General features: G+C 45.8%; 1 protein-coding gene across 2 annotated transcripts in view; it reads right to left on the reverse strand.

The window, feature by feature from the left end:
* The window catches only part of DNM3 (dynamin 3), a 499,914-nt gene that overhangs the window by 474,617 nt on the left and 8,360 nt on the right, over window positions 1-16,937 (reverse strand). For both annotated transcript variants that reach the window (XM_077277662.1, XM_077277661.1), the window contains exons 3-4: window positions 16,012-16,147; window positions 11,408-11,475 (exon numbers count right to left, since the gene is read on the reverse strand). In XM_077277662.1, the coding sequence (XP_077133777.1) occupies window positions 11,408-11,475; window positions 16,012-16,147 (204 nt within the window). The remainder of the gene's footprint in view (window positions 1-11,407; window positions 11,476-16,011; window positions 16,148-16,937) is intronic.

Consider the following 16,937-nt stretch of genomic DNA (forward strand, 5'->3'; position numbering starts at 1 on the left):
AATGGTCTGCGGGCGTCACATTGCATTTGCAGAGCCCCTGATGTGCCTAAACAGTAGAAACACCCCACAAGTGACCCCATTTTGGAAACTAGACCCCCGAAGGAACTTATCTAGATGTGTGGTGAGCACTTTCAACCCCCAAGTGCTTCACAGAAGTTTATAACGCAGAGCCGTGAAAATAAAAAATAATTGTTCTTTCCTCAAAGATTATGTTTTAGCAAGTAATTTTTTATTTTTGCAAGGGTAACAGGAGAAATTGGACCCCAACAGTTGTTGCCCAGTTTGTCCTGAGTACGCTGGTACCCCAAATGTGGGGGTAAACCACTGTTTGGGCGCACGTCGGGGCTTGGAAGGGAGGGAGCACCATTTGACTTTTTGAATGCAAGATTGGCTGGAATCAATGGTGGCGCCATGTTGCGTTTGGAGACCCCTGATGTGCCTAAACAGTGGAAACCCCTCAATTCTAACTTCAACACTAACCCCAACACACCCCTAATCCTAATCCCAACTGTAGCCATAACCCTAATCACAAACCTAACCCCAACACACCCCTAACCACAACCCTAACCGCAACACACCCGTAACCCTAATTCCAACCCTAATCCTAACCCTAATCCCAACCGTAGCCCTAATCCCAACCCTAACCACAACTGTAACCCCAACACACCCCTAACCCTATCCGTAACCCTAACCACAAGCCTAATCTTAACCCTATTTCAAACCCTAGCCCTAATTCCAACCCTAACTCTAATTCCAACCCTAACCCTAAGGCTATGTGCCCACGTTGCGAATTCGTGTGAGATTTTTCCGCACGATTTTTGAAAAATCTGCAGGTAAAAGGCACTGCGTTTTACCTGCGGATTTACAGCAGATTTCCAGTGTTTTTTTGTGCGGATTTCACCTGCGGATTCCTATTGAGGAACAGGTGTAAAACGTTGCGGAATCCGCGCAAAGAATTGACATGCTGCGGAAAATACAACGCAGCGTTTCTGCACGGAATTTTCCGCACCATGGGCACAGCGGATTTGGTTTTCCTTAGGTGTACATGGTACTGTAAACCTGATGGAAAACTGCTTCGAATTCGCAGCGGCCAATCCGCTGCGGATCCGCGGCCAATCCACTGCGGATCCGCTGCGAATCCGCTGCGGATCCGCTGCCAATCTGCTGCGGATCCGCTGCCGATCCGCGGCCCATCCGCTGCGGATCCGCTGCCAATCTGCTGCGGATCCGCTGCCGATCCGCTGCGGATCCGCTGCGGATCCGCTGCGGATCCGCGGCCGATCCGCTGCGGATCCGCTGCCAATCCGCTGCCGATCCGCTGCGGATCCGCGGCCGATCCGCTGCGGATCCGCTGCCAATCCGCTGCCGATCCGCTGCGGATCCGCGGCCGATCCGCTGCGGATCCGCTGCCCATCCGCTGCGGATCTGCTGCCGATCCGCGGCCCATCCGCTGCGGATCCGCTGCCAATCCGCTGCGGATCCGCTGCCAATCCGCTGCGGATCCGCGGCCGATCCGCTGCGGATCCGCGTCCGATCCGCTGCCGATCCGCGGCCGATCCGCTGCGGATCCACGGCCGATCCGCTCTGTGTGCACATGCCATAACCCTACCCCTAATTACCCTACCCGTAACCCTAACCCTACCCCTAACCCTACCCCTAGTTCTAACCCTAGTTCTAATCCTAACCCTAGAGGAAAAAAAAAAAAAAAAAAATTCTTTATTTTATTATTGTCCCTATGGGGGTGATAAAGGGGGGGGGGGTTATTTATTATTTTTTTATTTTGATCGCTGTGATAGAACCTACCACAGCGATCAAAATGTACCTGTAAGGAATCTGCCGACTGGCAGATTCGGCGGGCGCACTGAGCATGCGCCCGCCATTTTCCAACATGGCGGCGCCCAGCGAGGAGACGGACGGACACCGGGAGGATCGGTAAGTATGAAGGGGTGGTGGGGGGGTGGATCGGAGCACGGGGGGGGGGAACGGAGCACAGGGGGGGTGGGTCTGGGCAAGGAGGGAGCGGACAGGAGGACGGGGGAGCCGGCAGGCGGACGGAGGGGACCGGACCCCATAACAGAGGACGGGGGGGGCGATCGGTGGGCGTGGGGGGGGGTACTTCAGTATTTCCAGCCATGGCCGATGATATTGCAGCATCGGCCATGGCTGGATTGTAATATTTCACCATTTTTTTAGGTGAAATATTACAAATCGCTCTGATTGGCAGTTTCACTTTCAACAGCCAATCAGAGCGATCGTAGCCACGGGGGGGTGAAGCCACCCCCCCTGGGCTGAAGTACCACTCCCCCTCTCCCTGCAGATCGGGTAAAATAGGAGTTAACCCCTTCACCCGATCTGCAGGGACGCGATCATTCCATGACGCCACATAGGCGTCATGGGTCGGATTGGCACGGGTTTTCATGACGCCTACGTGGCGTCATGGGTCGGGAAGGGGTTAAAGGGGCGTTTATTGAACAAATTTCCTTTTTGTTTAAATTCTTTATTATTCCACCGGTCTTTAAAGCCTCCCTTCTTGCCGAATGGTGGCTTCCTGAACGCCCTTCTGTAAGAAGGAATAAAGAGATTAGGGAACCCCTTCTTCCTTTCACCCGCCTTAGTGAGTATTTCATCTAATACGGTCCCAAAGAGGTACTCACCCTGACAGGGTATGGCACACAACTTGGATCTGGACTGGGCATCTCCTTTCCAGTTTTTTAACCATAAGGCCCGACGAGCCGTATTAGTGAGACTAGCTGTTCTGGCCGCCAGACGGAGCGAGTCTATAGAGGCATCAGATATAAACGCCGCAGCCCCCTTAATCAAAGGAATAGCAGCGCGCAATTTTTCCCTGGATACCCCAGTTTTGATGTTTTGGTCCAGCTGGTCGAGCCAAACCAGCATAGACCTGCTAGTAGATGTGGCTGAGATTGCAGGTTTAAAGGCAGTTACACAGGCCTCCCATGACTTCTTAAGAAGTGTGTCAGACTTCCTGTCCATAGGATCTGATAAGGAACCTGCATCTTCCACTGGTAGGGAGGAACGGCGGGAGGTGGATGCCACAGCCGCATCCACTTTAGGTACTTTGGACCAAGTTGTCAAGTCCTCATCATCAAAGGGGTACCGCCTTTTACACGAGACTGGTACAAACCCCTTTTGTCCCTTGCTCCATTCCCGTTTAACAAGGTCCTTGATGGCCTGATTTACCGGAAACACATGGCCTTTCCTTTGTGAAAGACCAGCGAACATAACGTCCTGAGGTGTCTGAGGTTCCTTAGACTCTGACACCCCCATAGTACCTTTCACTGATTTAATCAGATTGTTCACACTGTCTGTAGGGAAACAGACGTAATCCTCGTCATCCGAGGAACCCGATTTCTGAGAAATGTCTGAGTTAACCTCCCCACTTTCTGCTGACGTGTCTGCTGCAGGTGAAGGCGCTCTCCTGGTTCTTTTCTCAACATTCACAGCCGGACTACCTCCCAAGGACTGAAGTTCTTCCCTTATCATGAGACGAATTTCTTTCATCCTGACCGAACTCTCCTGCTGCAAGGTGTAATCTATGCAACTCTGACATAATTTTTTAATATAGGAGTCCGGCAGGGGCTCATTACACATCGCACACTGCTTGTGCCTAGTTTTCTCCGTCCGCTTACCCTATAAGACAGAAGTAGGAGAAACTACCATTAGCCCTCATAAGACCACCTACGCCTTCACCCAGGAATAAGGTTAAATACCGTCTGCCGGGTTGTACGATCAGCTTTTGGTGCAGAGCGGCCTGACTTTTTCACCGATTTCTCAGTGGAGTCACTCATCTTTGAGTGTCCACTGCCTTTCTTTTTTGCATCACCACTAGGCAGGATTAAATCCTCCAGTGGGCGCTCGATATCCTCCTGGGACGACATGTTGCGCAACTAGTAGTGCCTTAAACTCCTTTATATAGCACTGCTTGTGCCTCATAGCTGAGAAAAAAACACACCTCCTCTCTCTTTTTTTTTTTTTTTTGTAACTGACCGTTCAGGGAGTTCAGCGATTAGCCCTGGTGTGCGGCCCGCAGCCTCCTCCTCCAGCCACAGATGCTGTCGCATTGCAATCACTGGCCACCACACTGGTACCTACAGCCGAGCCCAGGCTGATCTTGCGTCCCTGGAAGTCCTACAATCCACTTCCGGGACGCCACCAGACTGCGCATGCGCGCACTCCCCCTTATCCATACGGCTGAAGCCGCCGCTTACCGAGGCTGCCGCTGCCGCACTGCACACCACCACATCCCACCGCATCATCGAGGGGTAAGCCATGAAAATGAAACCTCTTACCAGGCATAGCCGAAGGGTTCGTCCACGCGGCGGAGCGATATAAGTGTGTCCCAGCAGGGAGACTGTTATTAACCCGGTATCCATGCTGATAATATCAGGATAGGGGGAAGCCAACAGGACATCCCCCTTCTCTGAGACTTACTCTGGAGCCCCTGCCGCTCAACAGAGACGAACAGGCGGCAGTCCAGGCAAGCTTTTCCTCTTCCTTAAGTCCACAGAGTTTCTCTCTGAGGTGTTCCACCCGGGAACAGGAAACCAACTGAGGAGCGAGGGGGGGCCGCCCCTTTTATCTCTCTGTAGGTTTCCTGTTCCCAGGGGCGGATCCCCTCTCTCAGTGGGTGCTGTCGTGGCGAATAGAAAATATACGGCAGATAGGAGCTGCCCCATAGAAAATCATTGGTCCGTGTGCAATGCGTAGTTTTTGCGCCTCTCATACATCCGTAAAACTCTCTAGTGTGACGCCGGCCTTATAGGAAAGACTGCAGTGAGATATATGTATTAAATCTTCTGGAGCACCCCCAAGGGCAGTGGGGTACTCGGTACCGGGTCCTTCAGTTCACAGGGGGAAAGTCACGGTGGCTAAACCGGTCCGTGGCCCTAGGGACGTCCGTGGAAAAGGGAAAGGTCTTTAAAGGGAAAGTGTTCGTGTCCCAACTGTGGTATTCGGTCAGGGTGACCGACGCTGCTTAGGGGACCGCTGGGGTGATGTTATGGCAGCTAGATGGTATACCTTCCCACAGGTGAAGTGTGTCCCCAGGGCTTCCCAGAGTGTAGATGGTGGATGGTGAGAGGCGCAGTGAAGAACGAGGACACAAGGTTGCAGTCTCTTTACCTTTTACTGTAGATTTCAGCATCCACAGTCCAGAGCATAGACCACAGGGTAGGCAGAGTCCAGCCGGTTTGGAGGCAAGTCCAGAGTCCCCTTATCCAGGTAGAAATCAGTAGTCTTCCTCTAGCGCCGTGGTGTTGTAGTATCTTACTGCTAAGCGTCTCATAAGGTCCTCACAGATGTTGTAGATGTTTTAGATGTTGTCTCTCTCTGTCCCCCAGATGGATAGGACAAACCCGTGTGACTGGTGGCTTGAGGCTTTTTACAGGGACTCTATCATGCCCCAGCCTCTAGTGGGTGCCACCTTGACTCCTGGGTATAGGGCGGGCAGGTAACGTAAAATTAGCTGTCCTGCCGGTCTCTTGAGCAAGGCATAAAGGACTGTTACTCCCTCGGTGTTCCGGCTACCGGGAACCTGCGCCTCAGAAGGAGGCAGCCTGTGCAGGGCAGAACTCCTCCTGATATCCACTCCTTTGCTATGACTTCTTCACCCTCTCTACAATACAGTTCTGTTTCAATGTCCGTTCTTAGGAACTGCCACACTTATGGCAGGCGCAGCTCCGTGTCCTTCCGTCTCGACCTCTGACAGGATCCCACCCCTGTCAGGGACCAACTACCTGAACAAAGCTCAGCCAGCAACTGCCTAACTTCCTCTCCAGGCCACAAGTTTTACCTAAGTGTGAAGAGTGCCCTAATAAATAGGAGCATAGCTCCCCCTGGTGGACTGGAGTATGAAATGTGTTGCATGTTTGTGATACCTGGATTCATTTGTCCTTCTTTGCCTCCAAACGTAACATCACTCCCCCCTAGAGGAGAATGATATTACCGCAACGACCAGGACCCTGGGGCGCTGCACTTCAACAAGATGTAATTCTTTCCATCCCACTAGAGGGCAGTATAACAATAAAATAATATGTATAACTCTCCTATGCATTCTTTTCCTTGAATTATTATAAAGTATTCATGGAGATTTGTGACTGTAGTCTTTTTGATTATTATTATCTATGCAGCTATATAGTGAATATAGTTCCATAATCCCAGATAATGAGAACGGCTTTTGTTTGAGAACAATCATGTATTTAAAAAAAAAAAAAAAAAAAAAAAAAAGAATTGTTTAATGCCACTTCATACTTGAGTGTACCATGTATTGTCCAATCATGTGCTGCCCTATACTTTATATGTTTTATTAATTATTGTGTTTAATAAAGATTTATTGATTTTAAGAAGAGTTCTCCAAGCTTTTTTGATAGTTTCTTAGGAGACTTAATATTTTGTGCCCAAAAGCATGGGACATTTACCTCACATACTATCCTATGACCGCAGTACGCCAGTAACGCGTCAGATGATGGTTTCTTTTTTCATGGAGATTTTAACTTGTTCCAATAAACTTAACATTTTATCCAGTTGGTTGTGCCGGAAACTACCTTTGTCTCTCTCGATTGTATTATTAGTTTTGTGTTGCTATCTAGTCAGGTTTGCCTTTTAGAAGTTTATTCGTCCTCTCTCCCTGTCTGCCTCCGCAGCTCTCATGTCAGTAACCCCTCCCTCCTTCTTCTTCTTCCTCATTGTATGTCGGCCATCTTAAGAAGCCACATGTCTTGCAGCTCTGGTTCAGAATAGTCGTTATTACCTATTGCTACTGTAATTGTGCATAACTACAATAATTCAGCTTATAAATAAACCTTCACACGTGCCTCTGCAGTCGAGTTCTAGTTATCTGATGACATCTCTTCGTGCTAGTAATGGTACATAGAGAACGCCTAGAAATGGTGTCTCGGAGTGCCCTACACTCACAGCCTAGTTATGGAGTCATAATAACACCATTTCCAGTCTTTGCTCCAATTTTGCCCAATATCGGACAATCACTTTAACGCACACCTCCCAACCGTCCCGGATCCCGCGGGACTGTCCTGATTTTGACAGTCAGCCCCGGGATCCCGGGCGGGACACTAATGTCCCGCACTACGTGCCTAGGGCGGGGACAATGCAGGGGGCGGCACCTGAGTAGCTTAGGTTTGTGGCTGTTTTTTTTTTTCTTATACATGCTGGGTCTCCTCCCGACCGATCCCGCCCCCCCAAGTGTGTGCGGCGTTGCCACGCTGAGGCAGAGAGCCAGCAGCAATCAAGATGAGAGGTCAGCGACTCACTACCTCCTGTGTGTGCACGGAGCTCTGGCTTCCCCTGCTCTTATCTGCTATCCCGGCAGAGAAGGAGAGACGGGGGAGGTGCCGGGACAGTGCAGAGCTGTGAGCAGCCGGAGAAACTGAAGAGCTGCACATGGACAGATCAGCCGCCCCTGCAACACAGAGGAGATTGTGTGTGTGATGTGTGTGTGTGATGTGTGTGTGTGTGTGAGATGTGTGTGTGTGTCTGATACTGCATGTGTGTGTCATTGTGTGTGTGTGATGCTGCATTTGTGTGTGTCATGTGTGTATGAGGTATCTGGTGTGTGTGATGGCTGGGTGTGTGTGTGATGGCTGGGTGTCTGTGTGTGATGGCTGGGTGTGTGTGTGTGATGGCTGGGTGTGTGTGTGTGTGTGTGTGATGGCTGTGTGTGTGTGATGGCTGGGTGTGTGTGTGTGTGATGGCTGCGTGTGTGTGATGGCTGCGTGTGTGTGTGTGATGGCTGGGTGTGTGTGTGTGATGGCTGGGTGTGTGTGTGTGATGGCTGGGTGTGTGTGTGTGTGTGTGTGATGGCTGTGTGTGTGTGATGGCTGGGTGTGTGTGTGTGTGATGGCTGCGTGTGTGTGATGGCTGCGTGTGTGTGTGTGATGGCTGCGTGTGTGTGTGTGATGGCTGCGTGTGTGTGATGGCTGCGTGTGTGTGTGTGATGGCTGGGTGTGTGTGTGTGTGATGGCTGCGTGTGTGTGTGTGATGGCTGCGTGTGTGTGTGATGGCTGCGTGTGTGTGTGTGTGATGGCTGCGTGTGTGTGTGTGATGGCTGCGTGTGTGTGTGATGGCTGCGTGTGTGTGTGTGATGGCTGCGTGTGTGTGTGATAGCTGCGTGTGTGTGTGATGGCTGCGTGTGTGTGTGATGGCTGCGTGTGTGTGTGATGGCTGCGTGTGTGTGTGATGGCTGCGTGTGTGTGTGTGATGGCTGCGTGTGTGTGTGTGTGTGTGATGACTGCGTGTGTGTGATGGCTGTGTGTGTGTGTATGATGGCTGCGTATGTGATGCATTTGTGTCAAAGCTGCATGTGTTTGTGAGCTGCGTTTGTGATGCTGCGTGTGTATGTGTGATACTGTGTGTGTGATGCTGCATGTGTGTGAGCTGCGTGCGTGCTGCGTGTGTGTGAGCTGTGTGCGTGTGCATGTGTGTGAGCGTGTGTGTGAGCTGCGTGCCTGTATGTCATTATACAGTATGGAGAACTGTGGCCATTATACAGTATGGAGCATCATGTGCGGTCATTATACAGTATGCAGCATCATGTGCGGTCATTATACAGTATGAAGCATCATGTGCAGCCAGCATACAGTATGGAGCATCATGTGTGGTCATCATACAGTATGGAGCATCATGTGCGGTCATTATATAGTATGCAGCATCATGTGCGGTCATTATACAGTATGAAGCATCATGTGCAGCCAGCATACAGTATGGAGCATCATGTGCGGTCATTATACAGTATGGAGCATCATGTGCAGTCATTATACAGTATGGAGCGTCATGTGTGTTCATTATACAGTATGGAGCGTCATGTGTGGCCATTATACATTATGGGGCATCATGTGCGGTCATTATACAATATGGAGCATCATGTGCGGTCATTATACAGTATGGAGCATCATGTGTGGCCATTATACAGTATACAGTATGGAGCATCATGTGCGGTCATTATACAGTATGGAGCATCATGTGTGGCCATTATACAGTATGGAGCATCATGTGTGGCCATTATACAGTATGGAGCATCATGTGTGGCCATTATACAGTATGGAGCATCATGTGCAGCCAGTATACAGTATGGAGCATCATGTGCGGTCATTATACAATATGGAGCATCATGTGTGGCCATTATACAGTATGGAGCGTCATGTGTGGCCATTATACAGTATGGAGCATCATGTGTGGCCATTATACAGTATGGGGCATCATGTGTGGTCATTATACAGTATGGAGCACTGTGTGGCCATATTTTTTTGTTTAGAACTATTGTATATGAAACAGTGTGATCAGCAGTGCTAAATGGGTGTGGTTGGGACGTGGATATGGGTGTGACTAATTATGAATGGGTGTGGTCAGAGGCGTGGCCTAAAATTTGCCGCGGCGCGCCGCAAACTTTGTCCCTCTTTCCCATCTTCAAAAGTTGGGAGGTATGCTTTAAGTCGTCCTCCCTGCAGTAACCGCTATAGAGAGTTCAGTTAGCAGCATTCCTTTATACATTGCTTTCAATAGAGGAAAAACCCCAGTAAGCTCGAAAGTTCCCCTTGTGCTCTCCTGATCTGTGAGAGCTTGACATCCCAGGACAACACTAGATAATGGCCATTGACCTGTTCAGCTAGGAAGGTCTATGAATTACTCCAGTTATTTGACTGCTGGGCTTCCACAAAATGAAAGGGATTGTCCACTTCAGAAATTTCCTTTTTGGGTTAGAAAAAGGTGACAATGAGTTGAGTATTAGGGGTCCTACTGCTCAGATTGAGGGGCTGTGTTCAGTAGAGACCCATGGAAGCAAGAGCTCAGTTTCCCAGATGAGCCACCACTAGAGAATACAATCCCTACATGGTGTACGCTGAAATCACTGGCATTTGTGGTTCTCCAGAGCTAGAGCCACTCTCATTACTGTAACTCTGAATTTACTGATAGCGCCTTTTCCCCCAAGTTTAATGAAAGATGCACAGAACTAAGACGCACTGATTTTCAGAGGTATATAGTTTATATTATTACTAGTCATGAGCAAACGTGCCCTCGGATAAGGCGTTACCTGAGCGTGTGCTAACAGAGCGACGTGCTCGAAAAATATGGTCGAATCTCCGCAGCTGCATGTCTCATGGCTGTTCCACAGCCGCAACACATGCAGGGGCTGTCTAACAAACAGGCCATCCATCCATGTGTTGCAGCTGTCTAACAGCCATGAGACATGCAGCCGCAGGGACTCGAACATATTTTTCGAGCACGTCAAAGACAATTTTTTAGCACCCGCGCATTCTCAGATAACACCTTATCCGAGCACTAATTATTACCAAAGCTATTACTCAATGGGCACATTTCATATTTTCCAGGACAAAGACCTGGTCGGAAAGTACGAAATTTATCAAAACTGCTGCTGCCCCCTGCTGTTTGTTCAAGAGAACTGCAGCTCTAGATATGCTTATATGTATGTATTATAAGGGTATGTGCACACAGTTATTAAAAAAGTCTTTTGGAGGGGCTCTACTACGAACCCATCTGAAAAATAGCTTAAAAACACTTGAAAGACTCTTCCTAATCGTTTCTATTATAATACCACTTTGCTGCTGCTCATATGTTCAGTCTTGTGAGTGGTTTTTTTTCCGCTTACAGTTTTGAAAAATTCTTGTGGGACAAAAGAAAAGTGCATGTCACTTTGACGCTTCTACTGTTGGAATCTGCTTCAAACTAGGAACTGTCCATTAAAAAGACTAAAAAAAAGGCAAACGCTTCCAAACCGCTTGGAGAAAAGGAAAAAAACTTTAAAAAAAATCCTAAAAAAGGAGCACTGTATGCACTTATCTGGGCTGCAAAAATTATTTTTGCATTCTGTAGGGGATGCAGAATGCACTTTTTTGGCAGAATTGTATATTTTTCCCAGTCCCCAGCATGATTTAGCTGCTTGTGTTGTGAGATTAGTCTGTGCATCATTGTAAACTCATTATGCCACAATGTACCATTATACTCTGCACAAGCCACAGCTACACATCCACTGATTGGCTGCAGCGGTCAGTTGACAGTACACCTCCAGAAGAGGAAGACAGGAAAGCGGTCGGGGACATCAGAAGCCGTCAGTAGAAGAAGGAGGGAGGATATTCAATTTTAATCCATTTTCTCTAAGAAGCAAACCAGTCACACCTTGGTGCTTCTTCATTTCCGGAGTTTCAGGCAAACAGAAATCGAGGGCCACATATGGAATTAGTCTAAAAAAACACAGCCATTCCTGCCACTCCGTATCATGTCTGACCAGCCCAACAGAGCAGATTTATACGGTTCATATAGACTTTCCAAGGAAACACAGAAGGAGAATTCATACTCCAAGTATATAAGCAGTTACAGCTATTAGAACTCATTTATTACACAAAGATTCCAAAAATACCTGATCCCATGAATGTTTTTGATGGCATAACTAATTTCTCGTCGAAGATCCTTCTCCTCAAACTCTGTCTGCAATAGAATGAAAAATATTGGAAATATAAGAAGCACGAAGGATTCATCAAAAATCATTAAAGTGCACCTCACAAAAAACTAGTACAATGTCATGCTGCCCTCATCCCCCACAACAATGGGAAAATTGCTTATGATGCAAAGCCAGTCTAATTTGATGCACACACCGGTCTAATATGTAATAATTTTTCTGCTCGGTCACGTGTCATCTACTTTGAGTTTGTAGTTCCTTTTTATCAGTGTTCTGTCAGCACGCTAAGTACAGGAACTTCCTTTCTGTCACTTCCCAGTATTGCTCCTGCAACTTTCCAATGGTTTGTCAAACCTGAATAGAAATCTAGCTCTCTGCTATGCTTGTGACAGACAGGAAAGTGAGAGCAGCAAGACAAAGATCTACCCCCTAACTTCCTGTAGACTTGGGGGTCTCTGCCGCAGGAAACGGATTACACTTGGCAACAGTAAGAGAGCAGCAAGTATAAACAAAAGGGTTATATATAAGCAGCAAGATGGTAGCAACAGGGGGCTTCAGCTGCATGCCCCCGCATCTGAAATGTGCAGATCCTGATTTTGGGTTACTGAAAACGTCACTGAGCTGAGATCTCGATTTGCACATGTGCCGCCTTCGGCACCATTTTGTTGAAGGCCTCAAGATCAGTCGCCCAATGCACAAAGCTATGATTAGAAGACTTGAAACCCTGATTACACAATCTAATCTAAAACCTCAGTATTCAGGTTAAATTGCCGGGTTGGCACTTTGCGATAAATAAGTGGGTTTTAGATTGCAGTTTGGGCGCTCGGTCTCTAAAAGGTTCGCCATCATTGGTCTAGAGGTTTGTTTTACCATCTAGGGCAGTGTTCCCCAACTCCGGTCCTCAAGAGCCACCAACAGGTCATGTTTTCAGGATTTCCTTAGTATTGCATAGGTGATAATTGCATCACATGGACAGGCAAGAATTCAATCACCTGTGCAATACTAAGGAAATCCTGAAGACATGACCAGATGGTGGCTCTTGAGGAACGGAGTTGGGGAACACTGATCTAGAGGGCACACAATACCGCACAGAAGGTGCCATAATAGGGACACATACGGCAGCAGAGGCTCAACATTGGGGTATCAGTGGGATGAGGAGTTTGTGCAGGTTGGGAATAGATGGGACTGTTCTGGAAATGTGAGAAGTCAAAACAGACGTGGTTGCAATCTCTTCAGCCAAGTCTTGACTGGAAGAAGTTGTCATGTTGGTCTACGCCAGATGCAAAAGACGTGAATAGTGAACGATTCCATCTGAAAGAACAACATCTATAAGTTACTATCTATAACTGCACTGTAATCTCCTATATGTTCTGCAGCACTGGTATCTACCACTATATGGTCACCATATGGCAGTAATATCAGTGGTGGTCTTTGTATAGAGATTATTTTCAGTAACAGCGCGGTCATCTGCTGAAGTTTCCCTACATCCACTATTACAGCGCACTACCATAGTCGTAATCAGGGTTACCTCGTTAGGTGCCCACTCAGACATTTCGCTCCACCTGAACCAAAACACTAGCTACACCTCTGCTTTTAGGGTTATGGTTTGTTCACTATCATGGTTCGGAAAGGGCAGGTAATGCAAATTTCCCAGCTTTACAAAAACCCAGGCTCCTCTAACCTTGTGCCAAAAAACAGCAGCCATGGGTTCTTCTAAGCAGTAGCCTAGCACTCTGAAAATGAAAATGGTGAAGGCCCACAAAGCAGGAGAAGGTTATAATAAGCAATAGCAAAATAGCAAAGTGTTTTCAAGTTGCACTTTCCTCAGTTCGAAATGTCATTAAGACATGGCCGTTAACATGAACAGTGGAGGTCAAGATACGGTCTGGAAGACCAAGCAAAATTTCAATGAGCGCTGCTCGTAGAATTGCTAGAGAGGCAAATCAGAACCCCCACTTGACTGCAAAAGACCTTCAGAGAGATTCAGCAGACTGGCAGACATTGTTCTATTGTTCAGAGACACCTGCACAAATATCACCTTCATGCATGAATCATTAGAAGAAAACCTCTTCTGCATCCTAACCATAAAATTCAGCTTCAGAAGTATGCAAAAGAACATCTAAACAAGCCTGATGCATTTTGGAAACAAGTTTTGTGGGTCGATGTAGTGAAAATAGAACTCTTTGGCCACAAGGATCAAAGGTATGTGTGGAGAAAAATGAAAAAAACTAGCCTACAATTAAGCATGGGGGTGGATCAATCATGCTTTGGGGTTGTGTTGCAGCCAATGGTACAGGGAACATTTCACCAATAGAGCGAAGAATGGATTCAATGTAATTTCAACAAATTCTTGATGCAAACATAACACCATCTGTAAAAAAGCTGAAGTTGAAAAGAGGATGGCTTCTTCAAATGGATAATGATCCTAAGCACGCGTCAAAATCCACACTAGACGACCTCAAAAGGCGAAAGCTACAGGTTTAACAATGTCCCTCACAGTCCCCTGATCTGAACATTATTGAAAATCTGTGGCTAGACCTCAAAATAGCAGTGCATGCAAGACGACCCAGGAATTTCACAGAGCTGGAAGAATTTTTCAAGGAACAATGGATGAAAATCCCTCAAACCAGGATTGAACGCCTCTTGGCAAGCTACAAAAAGAATTTACAAGCGGATATACATGCAAAAGGGAGTGCTAATAGGTACTAATCATGCAGGGTGCCCAAACTTTTGCATTAGCCCATTTAACTTTTTGTAATATTTTAAATGTAAAAAATGAAAATATATATACAGTGGGGAAAATAAGTATTTGACACACTGCTGATTTTGCAAGTTTTCCCACCTACAAAGAATGGGGAGGTCTGTAATTTTTATTGCAGGTACACTTCAATTGTGAGAGAATCTAAAAATAAAAAGAAAATCACATTGTATGAGTTCTACATAATTAATTTGCATTTTTTTGCATTAAATAAGTATTTGATACAAAACAGAACTTAATATTTGGTACAGTAACCTTTGTTTGCAATCACAGAGGTCAGACATTTCCTGTAGTTCTTCACCAAGTTTGCAGACACTGCAGCAGGGATTTTGGCCCATACATCCATACAGATCTTCTCCAGATCTTTCAGGTTTCGGGGCTGTCACTAGGCAACATGGAGTTTCAGCTGCCTCTAAAGATTTTCTATTGGGTTCAGGTCTGGAGACTGTCTAGGCCACCCCAGGACCTTGAAATGCTTCTTACAGAGCCACTCCTTAGTTGCCCTGGCTGTGTGTTTCAGGTCATTGTCATGCTGGAAGACCCAACCACGACTCATCTTGTGTTTCTTCCATTTTGTAATAATTGTGCCAACAGTTGTTGCCTTCTATCCAAGCTGCTGTCCTATTGTCCTGTAGCCCATCCCAGCCTTGTGCAGGTCTACAGTTTTGTCACTGCACAAAATTAGACAGCTCTTTGGTCTTGGCCATGGTGGATAGGTTGGAGAGTGATTGATTGAGTTTGTGGACAGGTGTCTTTTATACAGGTAACAAGTTCATATAGAAGCAATTAATACAGGTAATGAGTGCAGCGTAGGGGGCTTCTTACAGAAAAACTAACAGGTCTGTGAGAGCCAGAATTCTTGCTGGTTGGTAGGTGATCAAATACTTATTTCATGCAATAAAATGCAATTTAATTATTTAAAAATCATACAATGTGTGATTTTCTGGTTTTTATTTAGACCTCTCCATTCTGTATAGGTGAAAAGACTTGCAAAATTGGCAGTGCATCAAATACTTATTTCCCCACTGTATTTTTTTGCCTAAAATGCAAAGGAAATGTGTTATCTTTAGCCCCTTTATAGCTCATTTCATCATCTTCAACTTGCTTAACTGTTCACAATAACAGTACTTTTGACCAGGGGTGCCCAAACTTTTACCTGCCACTGTATGTCCGCCTAGGTACAGTACATTTATATATATATATATATATATATATATATATATATATATATATATATATATATATATATATATATATATATATATATATATATATATTTGACATCTCTGTACCTTTATTGAAATGAAAAATGATAATGCCCAGTCTTTTTTACTACATAATAAATGCTATAGAAACTAACAACAAAACAACAATGGCGGAATTGCATTTTTTTTTTTTACTATTTTTCGCCACCTGGAATGTTTCCCATTTTTCTTTACATTACATGATAAAGTGAAAACTACAACTCAACCTATAAAAAAAACAAGCCTTCATATGACTATGTTAATGAGCAAAAAAAAAAAAAGTTATGGCTCCTGGAGGAAGGAGAATAAAAAACTTAAGCGAAAAAAAAAAAAACAGAAAATTTTTAGACCATGAAAGGGTGAAACTTTCAGGACCATTGGTTCACGTATTTAAAAATTCAGCTAAATATACATTCAGTCATAAGCATCCAAATAAAATGTTGATGAATGGAGACTAAATATGATCCGGGGTTACCAATACACTTGCAGCAAGAATCCCAATCATGTAAATTGTTTCATTCTGTCACTTGAATTGATGAATTGTAATAAGAATAGATCTGTACCTTCACCAACTCAAATGGGAATCGCTCATGAAAGATTCGATTGATTTTTGCACCACTTGATAACTCCAGGGTGTCCACTTGATGCCCTGATCCTCCAATTCTTTTCTCGAAATCAAGTGCAAAATTCTGCACTAACCTTTGAAATATTAAAGAAAACATTAAACAGGAGTTGTTCAGACTCTCGTTCACTTTATTGTTAATGTGTTACTGTTATCATTATTAGCATGTTTTTCCTGCTGCATTTCTCTGAAACTGACTTAGATTTAAAAGAAAATAGTCTATGTAGAAAAAAATAAACATGGTATAAAACATACACATATAACCGACACGTTCTGCATACATATGGCCAATAAAAAACCTGTGTGTGTGCACTGCAGATTTTTCTTATATATATATTTGTTAAAGGGCCACTGTCACCCCCCTCCAGCCGTTATAAACTAAAAGAGCCACCTTGTGCAGCAGTAATGCTGCATTCTAACAAGGTGGCTCTTTTAGTTTTTGGTTCAAGTATTCCCAAAATAAAGCGTTTTGAAACTTAGCCAAAATACCTGTCTTTAGACAGGGAGGCAGGTCCTCACTCCCCAGCTTGAACCGCTACTCTGCCGTCACTCCAATCTTCAGTCGCTTTCGGCGCCACCCCCTCAGCGCTGTTTACGTTTCAAAACCGGCGCCTGCGCTGTGTACTACTGTGCTGCGCAGGTGCAGTAAGAAAATACATAAAGAAATCAAGAGTTTTCTGATCCCAAATTATACCTAATTATAAACACAATCATGAATGCCAAGCAAATGACTATCAAAAAATTATTTTTATTATAGTACAAAAATGTGAACAAGACATAAAAATACACACAATACAACACAATGCAATAAAAAATTACTGGATAGGTCTAATAGACAATGATGCGCAAACCGGCAGGGGTGAGCAG

The sequence above is a fragment of the Ranitomeya variabilis genome, chromosome 8 (assembly GCF_051348905.1).
Source record: "Ranitomeya variabilis isolate aRanVar5 chromosome 8, aRanVar5.hap1, whole genome shotgun sequence".
NCBI lineage: Eukaryota > Metazoa > Chordata > Amphibia > Anura > Dendrobatidae > Ranitomeya > Ranitomeya variabilis.